General features: G+C 43.8%; 1 protein-coding gene across 1 annotated transcript in view; it reads right to left on the bottom strand.

The window, feature by feature from the left end:
- Positions 1-9,973: 9,973 nt before the first annotated feature.
- Barx2 (BARX homeobox 2) overlaps positions 9,974-15,096 on the bottom strand; it is an 80,925-nt gene continuing 75,802 nt past the window's right edge. Inside the window, exon 4 of the mRNA XM_004641416.2 lies at positions 9,974-10,933. Within this exon, the coding sequence (XP_004641473.1) occupies positions 10,667-10,933 (267 nt within the window). The 3' untranslated portion in view covers positions 9,974-10,666. The remainder of the gene's footprint in view (positions 10,934-15,096) is intronic.

Raw genomic sequence — 15,096 nt, 5'->3', positions numbered from 1 at the left:
CTTTGTATGTTCCTTTTTTCATATTTGGGGGACTTTTTGCTGTGATTTCTATGAACATATTAATAATTCCATCTGTGTTAATTTCTGACTTTTCTCCAGCTCCAGTCAGCCTTAGGATGGCGTTTTTAGCGTCACCTACTGGATGCTGGATGGCCCTTTGTTCTTTTCATGGCTTCTTTGGGTACTTTGCCATCGTAAAGTACTTGAGTAATTTGCCATTGTGTCCTCAGCTTCAGACACTCTGTTTTCACATTGATCATTTATGCAATTTATGAATTCTATACATTTTTTATTTCTGTCTGATATCTTCTTAAGAATTCTTTATCTCTCATTTATTTGTCATTCATATTTTGAGCCATTTTGGTCAGTTCCAATTTTTTAAGAATTAGTTCCATGCAATTTTGGTTCATTTTCCCTTTGAATATATAATTTTTTTTTTTTTTTTTTTTTTTTTGGCAGAACTGGGGATTGAACTCAGGCCCTTGCACTTGCCAGACAAGCACTTATTCTCCTGAGCCGTCTCCCCAGCTATTTTCCCTTTGAACTCATCAAGTTTCTTCATCTCTTTTATAGGCTAAAAAAAGAATGCAAAATAGAGATATTAAAAAAGTGTTAGAAATGATACAAAATTTCACTAAACTTAGTAATAGGAATTCAACAATAGTTGCTGTATTACATGATGCTATGCTCAAAATAGTTGTTCATATTACCAGATATAAACATTTAAGATTCATGTAAAGAAAAATAATTAAAAATAACAAAGAACCTGCGGTTCCAGCCCCACTCCTGGGGCGTGCTGAGACAGCAATTGAGACTGGGAGTGGTGGCACCTGCCTGTAATCCCAGCTCTTGGGGGGCTGTAAACAGGTGGATCAAAACGAGTCTGACCTAGTAGTGAGACCTGAACACCTTGTAGACCCTTCCCTAAAATAAAAAAAGTTATAAACAATTGAAAAGAGGAAAATAATTAGGGTAAAAAAAATTCTAAGCATTAACTGCTCCTATCAAAAGATCAGCAGAAATCAACAGCAGAATTTTCCAAACTATTCTGTATATATACCTAGATATGACTTTTTCCCTTCTTTGATTCATTCTTTTCCTCATCCCAGTTTCTCCCTCCCACTGAACATTTCCTTTCCCTTTCACAGTAACTGTTTTATCCTTCAGGCGTTCATTACTCTTTTAGGTTCTCACACTAGCGAGATAATCCAGTGTTCGTACATGTTGATCTGACTTATTTCACTTACCAATAGAGTCTCTAGCTGCATCCATTTAGCTACAAAAGTCTCTCATAGGTTTTTTGTAGTTCTGCTACTTCATACTTGCTTTCTGCTCCATTTGTGCCCCCTTGACCTGCCTCAGGAGCTTTGGGAGAGCTTGGAGGTCTCCTGTCCCGCTGACTTCCTATGATGCCATGCATGTGTGTATCCATGGTTCATTGTTTATGACCCACAGGTAATGCAGATATTGGAAGAGAGAAGTGCCACTACTACATTATTTAGGTTATAGCAGTAAATTCAGTGACAATGACATCAGAAGTTAACAGGATATTAACAGACCTTGGGAACCCCTAAACAGAACAAAGAGGATGATTTTAGTGAACACAGGCCACCTATCTATTGACCTAGAGTACTTCAGACTGCTTCATTTCTACTGGGTATAGCAGCAGTGCCAGAGCTCTAGACATAAACATAACACTAGGCAAAGTAAATGCCTTCTCCATTAACAATGCATCCCCTAAACCCAGCCTCCCATCACAGAATGCAGGCCTTATGTGATCTTCCAGGTGTTATCTGGTGCTTTGTGGGGGGCGGGGGAAGGAAGGATCTCTGTTTCACTCTCACCTTCTCCTAGCCTGTCTCCCAAGGCTATCTCTCACTTAGTCTCTGTGGGGTCCTGACTGGAAACCCTCCTCTTGGGTGGTGATGTCTTCCTCCATCCGGTCAGTCTGTTGGTCATCACTTCTGTTGCCCTGTGCTGCAGACACCTCAGGAGTGGGGGTAGCATCCGTTGGTGTCAGGATACACAGTTCTAGGGTCCACTTGGCTTGCCACATGAGTTGGCCCAAATGAAGGGCAGCATTGGCTAGGGGCAGGGCACCTTAGTCACTATTTTAACTGACCATTATAAACACAGCTAGCTAGCTACCTTTGAGTAATCTGTAACTGGAGTTTTAAATAATTAGGATCTGATACTAATCTATAGCTGGCTGTGCTCTGGAAAGTAAGTTTCTCAGTGCTACTTTTGAGTCCAGAAGCTTTTTATCTTAGAAATATTCATTGACTGAATTCTCTCTCTCTCTCTCTCTCTCTCTCTCTCTCTCTCTCAGTGTACTTAGTACAGGGTCTACAGGTTCTCACTATATAGCTCAGATTTGTAGTGATCTTCCTGTTTTCAGCCTCCCAAGTGCTGGGATTATAAGCGCATGCCACCACTCCCAGTCTCAGTCATCACAGCATGTCCCAGGGGTGGGGCCAGCACAGCAAGCTGGGAATCAAACCCCAGCTGATGGGCTGTGCCTAAGCAGGTACTTTAGTCTACTGAGCTATCTGGCCAGCAGCCCCCCTTTTTTCATTGAAGTCTTTTATTCCTGTGTCCACTCACTAGTATGTCCATGTCCAGACAGGCACAGTAGCCTTGATAGTAAAAGCCAAAGTTTGCAGTCCTTAGAAAGCCATACACAATGATCAGCCCCAACATATCTCAAGCTTTTGTATGTCAGAAAACACTCCTCATTTTAGAGTTGCTTTTGAAATATCTGTTTTGATTGTACATTGTGCTAGCAATTGTGCCTTATTCATAGCAATTTTTTTCATACTACAGACTTCATTTGCATTGAACACAAAGTAAAACAATGTGACAATGAAGTGACATAAATATCTGAAAGAGAAACCAAAACCAGGAGCAGGTAGAGGAGGATCTAGGAAAGGAAGGTTAGCTCCAGGCCTGCTGAGGAGCAAAAGTAAGGTCAGGCCACTAAGGTTGCTGAGGTCCCGGAAATGACTCCAAAAAGTGTGGAGAAGCAGCAGCATCTGTGTCTGCAGCTGGAGTGCAGCCTTCCTGCAGCTTTCAAGGCAGCATCCACCGTGCTCAGCAGCTTCCCCTTGCATCCCTCCCCTGCTGGTGTGTATGACCACATCCCTAACGCAGGGAGGACACAGTCCTGTTACTGTGCTTCTGCATGAAACCCATGCCTTGCTGTGAGATCAGGGTCAGCCAGCTCAGCCTCCTTTGTCAGTCAGCCCTGGCTAAGTGAGAGGACGAGAGAGTAAACAGTGGTGCAAGCTACTAACTGCAGTAAGTCTCAGTGGCCCCACCTCTGAGATGAAGGCAGTGTTAGCACCAACTTCATCACGCTGCTAAGTGAATTAATGTGATGATGGAAAGAAGCGCCTGGTGTGTAGTCATGAGGCATTAAAAAGACACTGAACTTGGAAATTGCTACTTTCCGCTGAGCAATTTGCATGTTTAAGGAACCAGGTGCTGGGGAGAAAAGGCCACCTGAAGAAGCAAAGCTCCGAAGAATTGGGATGGTTTGGATTTGGATCAAGGAAGTTCATTTCGAATCCCAAGGGGGCAAGGACTCGGCCTGACATGCCCTGAGGTTCTTGGCAACCGTTTTAAACAGGTGTGTGGCAGCCACTCAGCCTGCCCCTGACTGTGTGCTCCCCAGCAGCCCAGACAAAGGAATGAACTCTAGACCCCAGATCCTTCAGGAGAGATGACACATGTCTTGATGAACAGGGTAAACGCGAGGCAACTCTGAGGGCCCTTGTTGCATTCTTGAGCTGCAGGAGCGGCTGCTGCTTGGGTTTCAGTTATTCTTGGCCTCCTCACTGACCTGGGGCACTGTTTCCTCCTCCTTGCCTCTCCTTTCCCCCACCTTCTTTTACAAAAATGTTTAAAGGGTTTTGTCAGTGAATGATCTTATTCATGGAGCAGGCATGATGACAGTTCACAGAAATAAATGGGCGCTTAACTGTGTGTCTAATAAATCCACAACAAAAATAAACAGAAGGGAGAGGGCTTGGGAAAGAAAGGAGGCAGGCTGGTGGGAATGAAAGGAGCCTGTCATGGTGATTTACATGGCCCCTCAGCAGGCAGTGTCCACCTGGCCCCTCCTGGCCATGACTGACCTGGAGATGCAAGAGGAGGACACAACCACACAGCGCAGCCCAGTGGAGGTCACCTCCACAATGGGGAATACCTGGTGATAGAAAAGGAATTAGCAAGGGAAGGCAAGGACAAACTGCGTTGAAGCAAAGCCAGCCTGGTGCTGCGCTACCTTCTCCTCAGGATCCACACCTAGATTATAAATGGCATTGCCAGGATCTTTCTGCCCATCCCAAACCACCCTCCACCCAGCATTTGGGAGACAATCTGGGGTTAGAGGCATATTTGATTGAATTTAACAAACACTGTTGTTCTTCTGTTAATCACCTTTCCAGGTGCACAAGGGGCCTACCTAGGACATTAACCCTCTCTCAGCAGGGCAGGCCTGATGAGGACATGCTTAGAGATATGTCTTCTATGAATTACCTTCTGTGCCCAGAAATAATGCTATCTCACAGAGTCAGGCAAGATGTAAATGTCATGAAACTCTGGCTGGACTCCCTGACTCCATCCCCACACTCACTAGATTATTCATTTCTCCAGAGCTTTTAGCTCATTGGAGGGCCAAGATGTGTTGCTTCATCCTCTCTCTTCCCCTCCCTCTGTGCCCCTCCATCCCAGTCTTAACACAGGACCAGGTGCAAACTAAATTTTGAAGAAATATTTGCTGGCTGAACTGTGTGAAGGCTACTCATGGCTCTACAGGAAGCCCTGCCCACTCTGGCTTCCAACCCTGACAGGCCTTGGGGACCTGGAGGTCTCAAGTCACTAATGTCTCTTCCAGTTTTCCATTCTGCAAAACAGAAAGGATGTCCACCCCAGCTTGAAGATGTGGTTCCAATCCGCAAAACAGTGTCTTGGGTACATCTTGAACCTCTTGCTCTAGCCCCTCCAGCCACTTCAGGAGGAATTTACCTGCAGTAAACCGCCTCTTAATGTCACAGGCCAAGCTAGCCTTGCCATCCGTCACCAGATCACTTTGATCTAGACAAGATTTTAATTTTTGTTTTAGACAAAGGCCTCAGTAGAGATGACCTCCTTGGGCTGTCGCTTGCAACACTGCTCTGGACCTCTTTTAGGGAAAATCTTACAAGGGCTTTTTCTTCAGAGCCCTTTGAATGTCTTTCTCAGAAGGAGCTTGTATAATTGGCAGTAAACTGCCCCATGTCCTGAAGGGCTTTCCAATATGACTCTCTGGCCACACAGCTTCCCTTGGGCAAACTGGCCCAGCAATGCTCCACTGGAGACAGAGAGCACTTAGCAGACAGCAGAGCTGTTTGGGTCCAGCTCCTTCTTGTCTCTGATGAGAAGTTTTGGCCACCCTGTTGCCCTAGGACAATGAATGCTGCTCTGGTGGTGGCCAAAGATCAGAAGAGGTGCTTATGACTGGGGGCCTCAAGGCTCACTACAGTGGGCTCTACCTACCTAACTACAGAAAGCACAAACTTCCAGCCCTCCAAGATATAAATCATCAGGAAACCAGAATCCTTAGGCCTTTGTAGACCTCTGCAGAGAAAAAGAACTGAGAACACATGAGCTGAACAACAGCCTCAAGGAATTCATACTCTATTAGGGAAACAAAAGGAATCTGTGTCCTCTTTGGAAAAATGGCAGAACCACAGTGGTAGTTACAAAAGGTGCATTAAGAGGAAAGGTGAGAGAGGAGTGAACAGGTTGGACCGGAGAAGAGATGAAGTTAATTAGGGAAGAGGTGACTTCAGAGTATGACGTCAAAAGGTGTGAGGAAGAGTGGCAATGTGGGTAGGGGAAGGACTTTGTCTTTTGGACAGAGAGCACATTGACTTCAAAGAGCCCAAGAGGAGGAATAGATACCTCTGTGCATTGGAGGAGCGAGCAGTGTGGCCCTGAAGGGAGATGTTTACGTAAAGATGGCACTCAGAGCTTTAGGCAATACAAGCACAAACTGCCTCAAGAGCCTGAAAATGGAGTTTCCTGTGGAATTAGGGATGAAACTGAAGGACATGCACAGAAAATTTCCAAGGATGAGAAAATAACCTAGTCATGGACATGGGCAGGAGAGAGAGTAGGGGGAGGCCCAGGATGGCATTTAAGGCAGATGCAAGTAATGGAGTGACTGCTGCATCTATGCTGGGTGGACACCCAGGCCAGCTGACAAAGCACTATTTCCGTTAAGGATGGAGCCCAGACCCCTAGTTCAGTTATAACCCAGGCCTGCCTCATGGGGCAAGGGATGAAGCTGAACAGAAGGAAATTGAAAGGTCATGAAACGATGGTCAACTCTAAGTACTCTACGGTGGGAAGAAAGGCTCACATTGAACTCAGACCTCAACTTGAAGGCAGTTCTAGAAAAACTCAAAGCTTCCCTGCTTAATGCTGGTTTTTCATCTATTCAGCCTAGTTTGAAGACTCATGGCTTATACCATAGCACTCATTTGGTTACTGAGGGCTGAGTGTTGTGTCTTAGCAAATTCTTGCCGATGACCTTTGAGCAATCTGGAGTGCCCAGTGCCCAGAACACAAGCCCATGATTAGATGGGTGACCTGGGATGCTGTGGACAGTCTGGGACCTGCTCCAGGTTTCCTTTGTGCTCTAACAGAAACGATGCCCATGTGGGAGCTGAGTCAGGGAAGCCATCAGCATTCCCATACTAAGACTAACTGTGGTTCCATCACAAAGTATGAGGACACCCTAATGATGAGGGCTGCAGGGAACAGTGAATCATCCCCTGGGCTTGGCTCTCAGCATGACTCGAGAGCAACTGCAAGGACCCAAGAAAAACATTAACCTCACTTTGCTATCCAACTTGCAGGGTTTTCTGCTCAATACCATTTACCAAATTTGCAGGTCTTCTTGTATTTGGTTCCACACGCACATGAGGAAGCAGTTCTGGGGATGGAGAGGACATTTTATTTAATGGCCAATGAGTGGAGAAGAGGAGCTCATGTTTTATAGACACCTTCTCATCAAGTATGATAGCTGGGATTTCAGTAGGAGTGGGCTTTGAGGAGGCTGTATGCATGGGAAGGAGAGATTTCAAGGGATCAATCAGCATGTCACTTTTTTCTTCCCTAATTTGGGCACAGTCAGATGCATCGTGGCACTTGTAGCTGCAATATTAATCATTATGAGAGTAGAGTGAGCTCTATATCTTCTCGTATTGAGATCTGAACCTCCCCTCAGAGACAGGGAATATGCAAGAACGCCACAGCAGAAAGCTGGGAAAAGCAGTTATCAGCATCTGGGCTTTAATCATTACAAGCCAGCAGCATTTGCATGACAGATTCGCTGTCCCCTCTATACAGTGTTTCTCCCAGTCTCCTAAAGGAGAGACCTTACTAAACAGAAGAGGCCAAGGTGTCTCTGTATCAGGATCCAAAAAAATCCAGTTTGGTTTCCCGCAAGCTCAGAGTTGACCACCCAGAAATAGAGGTAGATCGTTTTCACCAGAGACTGCAGTGAGGCCGGGAGGTGAGAGTGTACAGACTGCCTAGCAAGCATTGAGCTGCTGGCTGCAGAATACAAAATTCAGGTTAGGAAAGAGGAATGTGCTCAAGAGATCTGTTGCACAAGATAACTATAAACATACTGCGCACTGAAAAATCACTAAGAGAGTAGATTTTAGTGTTCTCACCACAAAAAATAAATGATTAAGTATGTGATGCACAAATTTGCCTGATAAGGCTGTTCCATAACATGTACACATTTCATGACACCTAAATATGTAAAACTTTTATTTGCCAATTTAAAATATTCATGGCTGAGGATGAAGCTCAGCAGTCAAGCACTTACCTAACATATGCAAGGTGCTGGGCTAAATCCAACCCCTAAATCCAGTGCCCAAGATTATTTTTAAAGACCAAGCCTGGTCCCTGTTTGAATCACTGGGCAAATCCATGCAACCTGAGTCTGGAGAATAGGCTGGAGGCTTACAAAGGGACAGAACCTTAGGCTGGGCCCTCCAGAACACAAGGAAAGATAATCTCAGGTCTTAAATTCACCAGTAAAGTATCTTCAACCCCGAGGAGCAAGAAACAAACCCAAAAGGACAGGCCATGGAGTGAGACCTGAATGTCAAGAACCTGGAGCCAGTACTCAGCCGCACTAGCAAGTGTGCGTGTGCACAAGGTTCTGTTCGGTGACAGTCACTACCAGACACCATGAGAGCTCAGAAAAAGAGACCAAAGCTCATCCCAGGAAGCCAGCATCCAAACAGAAGGCCTCTCTGGGGCAGGATGAATGGGACAGAACAGCTCCTGCAACATGGGACGAACCTGGCACAGAGCCACCTGCTGTCCTCAGCCATTGTATATACGCTGCCTCACTGTGACACCACCTGGTAGTCTGGCCATGAAATCGTACTGCGGGGTAGGCTAGAGGTGAGGGAGAGATCTTTCTGCACCCTCAGCACAAACAACCTTGCACAGGCAGTGAGGTGTGGTCTGTGCAAACTGGTTCTCAGAGGCCAAGTCCTTAACTCCTTTGTCTATTCACGAGAGCTAAGAGAAAGGCTGCTTTCTCTTTTTGGGGCCCAACAGCAAAGGGGACGGAAGCACTGCTGTGGCCATGTCCAAACTCCAGTCCCTCTCTGATTGTCCGCATTAAGGAGGAGAAGCAGGCAGCCAGGTGATTGAAAGCATGCAGAGATTTCCTGTTTAACTCTGAAATGAATTATATGATTGTTTTACAGCACTAGTAACAGGTTCTGCCTCTTGGTCGAGGTCCCTGTTAAATCTGGTTGGTGTTCTCCATGCCTCCACTTGGCAGAACGTCTGCGCAGTGAGTGACTGGCATCCACTAATTGGGCACTCTATCCTTCATGGCATCATGGAAACAACCCCAAGGTGACCCCTGGGAAATCAGGCCTCGGAGCCAGAGCCCATGAGAACCGGACAGGGAGGAGGGAGGGCGGCGGGAGACAGTCTTCCCTTCGGAAATGTCGGTGCCCACATCTTTCCCGGTGTTATTAAAAAATAGGCTGTTGTTTTTACTTTTTTTTTTTCTTGTTCCTTTTCTTGTTCCTTTTGCAGTGCTTGGGATGAAGCCCAGGGCCTCACACATGCTAGGCACACAATCTAGCCCAAGGTGTACTGCAAGCTGGGATAGCGCTTTTAATGTTAAAGTTACTAAGTAGATTCAACCAAGTTGTTCTCAAACCTTCTTTTGCAAAAGCTCCAGAGCCCGTCTTCTGTCCAAATGGATATTTCATAAAAAAGTGGAAGGATAAATAAGGAACCAAAAAAATGATTACCTATAAGATATAGGGTAAGAAGACAGTACAGAAGCATGACTTCTTTTCATGAAGTTTGACTTTGGGAGCTTACACATACATTTCCTCTTTTATTTTACTTTATTTTTATTTATTTATTTATTTATTTTTTATTTTTTTTTTATTTTTTTTTTTATTTTTTATTTTTTTTTTATTTTTTTTTTTATTTTTTATTTTTTTTTTATTTTTTTTTTTATTTTTTATTTTTTTTTGCAGAACCGGGGATTGAACTCAGGCCCTTGCCAGCGAAGCGCTTATTCCGCTGAGCCATCTCCCCGGCCCCCACATTTCCTCTCTTAAAAAGTATTGTCAGAGCTGGAAGCTCAGAATGTAGCGCAGCTGCCTGTGAGGCGAGTGGATGCACTGCCTCTTCCTCAAGCCTGTCCCCACACTGAGTTCCAAGGCTCCTGGCACCAGGGCTCAGGTGGCCTGACCCAGGCTTTTGTTTTGTAGATGAGGCAAGAAGGATCAGGGAGCCTAGCTGTCTTTCTGGTTTCTTCCCATAGAACGCATTCAGGAGAGTTAGAGACACACCACACACACACACACACACACACACACACACACACACCCCACCCCCAGAAGAAACAACATTCAACCCTTTTGCAAGATTTATTTTTAATTAAAAAATAAAAGTTATCTTAACATATCTGCATTGGCAGCTTCAGGGAGGGTAACTAAAAGAAGCAAGAAAAACAAAGCTTATCAATTCTTGGTCACCTGACCATCTTATCATAACGGGTACAAAGGCACACATGTCTCCAAACAAACAAACAATGTTACCCAGAAACATTTCTAAGAACTTATCCCTCCCTTCCTCCAACTCTTTTGCTTGCCCACTCCTCCTCCCCCCACAAAAAACCCCCCAAAACATTAAATTCTTTTAAAACTATAGAAATAAGTGCTGAGTCAGCCAGGAGCCTGGGCAGGCTGTCCAAGCACCTCCTCCTCTCTAGCCAGCTTTAACCACTGGCTGCCCAGGGTCAAGGAGCAGCTGGGCGAGACCTTCTGCAGGCTAGTGTGCCGTGTCTATCCAGCCCTGCAGCTGTCACCCTGGGGGGCAGGAGCTCAAGGCACTGTCTCTCTCAATCAAGGGCATGTATGGCTTACTACGCAGCCTTCCAGGAAGAGGACAGTCTGAGACAAGCAAGTCTTCTTCAGATGCTTCCAATGAAGGTGCCGCTGAGAACAGTGGGTGGGAGAGAGGCAAGCTGGCCTGGCTGTTAGAGGTGTTTCTCACCCTGGTCTCTCTGCCTTCACTTTTTCCTTCTTCCCAGTCTCCCCTTCCCCCCAAGAGTTTTATTTTAGCTTAATGGCGGTGGTTTGGAAGAGGCTCCTGGCAGCTCCTGGGGCTGGCCTGGCGGCTCTGCCACTTCCAAGGGAACATCACATGCTTTTAGTTCTTGCGCCTCACAGGGCTCTTCAGATCCCTGCAAGAGCTCTGGGCCCTCCTGACTCTGGGCCTGGTTGTGCATCTTCTCTTCAGCTTCAATCTCTTCTGATGTAGGGATGGAGTTCTTCTTGGGACGACCTTTAGGTTTTGTGGGTGCTTCCTGTCCACCTTTAAGAACCTATTTGAGAAAAAAAAATGTTACAGAATCTAAGAAATAACTCCTTTCCATCATTTTCCCACTCTCCATACAACTTCACACAGCATCTAAACCTTCCTTCCCACAAGCAATGGTACAGGATCTGGCAAAACATTTTTAGAGTGATCCTCTCCTGTGGTCTACTTTCGGGCTTCATGTACTTTTAGTCAATATCCTAACTTGGGCAGTTATTAACATGATCACCTACACAGGAAAAACAACTTCAGGGGGCTGTGGATATAGCTCCATCGTGGGTCCCTGCATGTCCCCCAAATAAATAATTCAATAAGAAATAAAACTTAAAACATTAATGTTTTAAGTCATGTTGACAAGTTAAAAGGACAATGTTTATGGCAAGAGGGAAAACAATTATACCCTAATATAAAAGTATAATTAATACAACCTTTTTAAGACTATCTGAGAATTCAAATCAAAAGCCCAAAATATGAAACCTTTTTGACATGGAAATTCCTTAGCATAAATTCTAAAATGGCACTTAAGACTGAAAGAAAAGTTAAGTTCAAAATGTTCACTACATTATCAGTTATAATAGCAAAAGATTCTTTTGGGGGGGTACCCTAGAGTGTAGCCATGTAACTGGGTAGACAATTATAGTATGTCTCAAAGAAAGAATATTTGATAATCATCATACTATTACATAGGAGGGTGTCTAAAGACACTGAAAATCTTACAAATATAGTGGTGCTTCAGTTCATGAACTTAATTCTTTCCATGATTCTGGTCAAAAACCAAACTGGATGAGAACCAGACCACAATTCCCCATAAGATCATCATTTAACCTAGCCACTGAATTTAATTTGCTCTGATTGTATATTTTTTCAAAAGGCGGTCTATTAACAGAGTCTAATTTATACATTAGACAACTATACATCACACAACTATACATTAGACAACTATACAGCTTATAGTGCTTAGATCTTGGAAAACTTTTTTATCTTTTTGTGTTCTTTGTGTATTTTATAAATTTTCAACAAGGATTGTGTATAAGTGTTTCTAATATCAGAAAAAAAGAAGCTATAAAAATATCATTTTGTGTTGTTCAAAGAAGTAATAAAATATGGTAAAAAGCATCCTAATGCTGAGAGTCAGGAAAATAGTTTCTGACATTTATCAGCTTTGTTTGTGTGAAAGTCCTTTAAAGAGGCCATCTCAGTTTTCTGATCTGAAACATGAAGATAGAAATCTCACAGGGTGAGTTGAGGGTAGCCAGCAGGTAGTATATGTGAGAGGGCTAGACGAGTTTCTGACTGGCAGATTTCCTCAACTTAGAACACGCCTGGCTTCTCCTGGAATCCTGGCTTGCTTCCCTATGACAGTCCAGTTCTCTTTGCATGTGCCCTAGGAGTTTTTCATTAAAAGCTGTCTCTGCATGCTTGCTTGCCTGCCTCTCCCATTGAGTCTCTGCATGCAGCAGGTATTTGATAACTGCGATGGAACAAATCAACATTTCTAATTAACATTTCCAAAGAGTTGAAGGGACACACAAAGCAAGCAGAAGAACTGCACCCCAAGTGGCCTTTGCTGATGTCGAAGGTCTTGCACATTTGTTAACCCAGTTTGTGCTCTACACAAGAATCCCTCATGTAGAAAAGGGTAAATTTTTCTATTTAATGTTTTATTTTGGAATGTAACAGACAGTACTTTTTCCCAAAACCTGGCTTGATGTAGTTGATTTTCTCGGCAGCTAGTGAGAAGGACCTGGAGTCAACAGAGACTGAGGAGTGAGAGAGATCTCTGTTCCTTTTACTCTATGAGTCAGCTTTACATCTCTGTAAGAAAATGCCTAACATAAGTCAGTTTAGAAGGAGGAAAGCTTTATTCCGGTTCATATTTTAGGAGGTTTTAGTTTGTTGACACTTCGTCTATTGCTTTGGAGCTTGCACCGAGTCAGTATATCATAGTAGGAAGAGTATGGTGAAAAAGAAGCTGCTCACCTCGTGGTGACCAGGAGGCAAAGGGAGAGAGGGAGACAGGAAAGGGCAGATGCTGTCCATGCCCAGTGACCTAACTCCCTTCTACTAGGCTCTGCCTCTTAAAGACCCATCACCTTCCAACAGCATCAAGCTGAGGACCAAGCCTTTAAACATGGGTCTCTAAGGAACATTCCAGACACAAACTGCAGCACTACAGTTGCTCACGTTATTTCCCCTAGTCATACGGAAGTTCCTGGAAGACAAATTCTGTATCTCTCCTAGGAAAATCTATTTCCAATAAACTTTCTAGGCAGTCAGTAATATCTACTGACAATGTCTCTTTTCTTCAAGAACAGCAGAGTTCCTCCACACGTTGAATTTTAAGAGTGAGTACAGCAACCTATCAAACCACAAGTGCTTCTACAGAGCAGCTTTGGGCTGTAATTCACTCCTCACACAGTTTAGCTGTCTCAAGTGCACAGTGTGGTAACTTTTGGTGCAGTCACCAAGTCGGTCACCTCCTACGCAATGCGACTTTAGAATGCTTTCGTCACCACCAATAGGAACTCCGTGCCCGTCAGCGGTACTCTGCATTCCTCCCCCTCTTGAACACAGCCCTAGACAACCATCAATTCTGTCTCTTCTCTTCACAGATTTGCTTATCCTGGACATTTCATATTAATAGAATCATTTGATATGTGGACTTGGGCGGAGCAAAAAGCTCAGCGGATTAAAGTGGGGCTCGATTCCCAGGGCCTGCTGTGCCTGCCCTGCCCCCAGGGTGCTGAGACACAACTGGGGTGTGGTGGTGGTGGTGTGTTTCTGTAATCCCAGCTCTTGGGAGGCTGTAAACAGGCAGATCTCTACAAGTCCTATCTAGCAGTGAGACCCTGAACACCCTGTAGACTCTTCCCTAAAATACAAAAAAAAAAAAAAAAAAAAAAAAAAAGAAAGAAAGAAAGAGAAAAGAGTTGATATGCGGACTTTTGTAACTGACTTCTTTTTCTTGGCAGAACGTTCTCAAGTTCGTCTATTGCACTGTGTATAAGCAAAGGACTTTTGGTTTTAGTCACATACTGTGTTTGTTTATTCCTCCTTCTGTTGATGGACACTCAGGTCACTTCTACCTTTTTCTATTGTGAATAATGATAGAATGAACATGGGTATGCAAATATCTGTTCCAGTTCCTGCTTTCACTTCTCGTGGGTATACACCCAAAAATGGAATTGCTGAATGATACCAAAACTCTATGCTTAACAATATTAACATTTCAGGGCTGTTTTTCCAGAGCAGCTGCACCATTTTTCATTCCGAACAACCGTGTGCACAGATTCTAGCTCTCCACATCCTCACCACACTTGCTGTTATGACCTGTTGATTATAGTCATCCCAGTGGTTGCAAAGTGGTCTCTTATTGAGATTTTCATTTGCATTTCCTTGATGACTAATCAAGTTCAGGATCTTCTCATGTGCTTATTGGACAGTTGTATATCTTCTTTGGAAGAATGTCTATTCGAATCCTTTCCTACCCTTTCTAAAGCTGGCTATCTCTTTCTTAGTGTGTTCTAAGAGTTATTTAAATATTTTTAAATGTTCCTTATCAGATATAAGCTTTGTAACTATTCGTTCCCATTCTATGGGTTGCCTTCTCACTTTCTTGGTGACTTCCTTCACAGTACACAAGACTACAATTTTCATGAAGTTCAATTTGATTTTTGTTGTTGTTTATGCCATCAGTGTCATATCAAAGAAAGTTTGTCTAATCTCATATTATAAATATTTATTCATGATTTCTTCTAAGATTTTTATAATTTTAGTTTCTACATTTAGCTCTATCATAAATTTTGGATTAATTTTTGTGTACAAGTATGAGGAAAACCGTATGTTCTCCAATAAACATCTCCTTTTAGAATCCACTCTGTCTGTTTGAATGCACCTAAAGAGCTAACACAGAGTTGTGAAGAGACTTTTTATAAGGTATGCATGCTGACAGAAAACATCTCTGGGGAGAAGATGTCCCTGCACTCCTTTTCAGGTAAGTCAGTATCTGATTTTGATTTCAGTCTGAGCACAGGCTTTTGAAAGTGCCTGAGTGTGCCAAGATGGAATTTACCTGTTGAAAGCAGCTCCACTGGGTATGAAAGAGGTTATACAAAAGTAAGTTGCCCCATGTAGTAATCATGTTTTTAAAAGGGCAGGTCTAAGGAAGCC

Source organism: Octodon degus, unplaced genomic scaffold (assembly GCF_000260255.1).
Source record: "Octodon degus isolate 3935 unplaced genomic scaffold, OctDeg1.0 scaffold00136, whole genome shotgun sequence".
NCBI classification, from domain to species: Eukaryota; Metazoa; Chordata; class Mammalia; order Rodentia; family Octodontidae; genus Octodon; species Octodon degus.
Note: the sequence above shows the minus strand (reverse complement) of the source record. Positions and strands in the feature narration are given on the sequence as shown.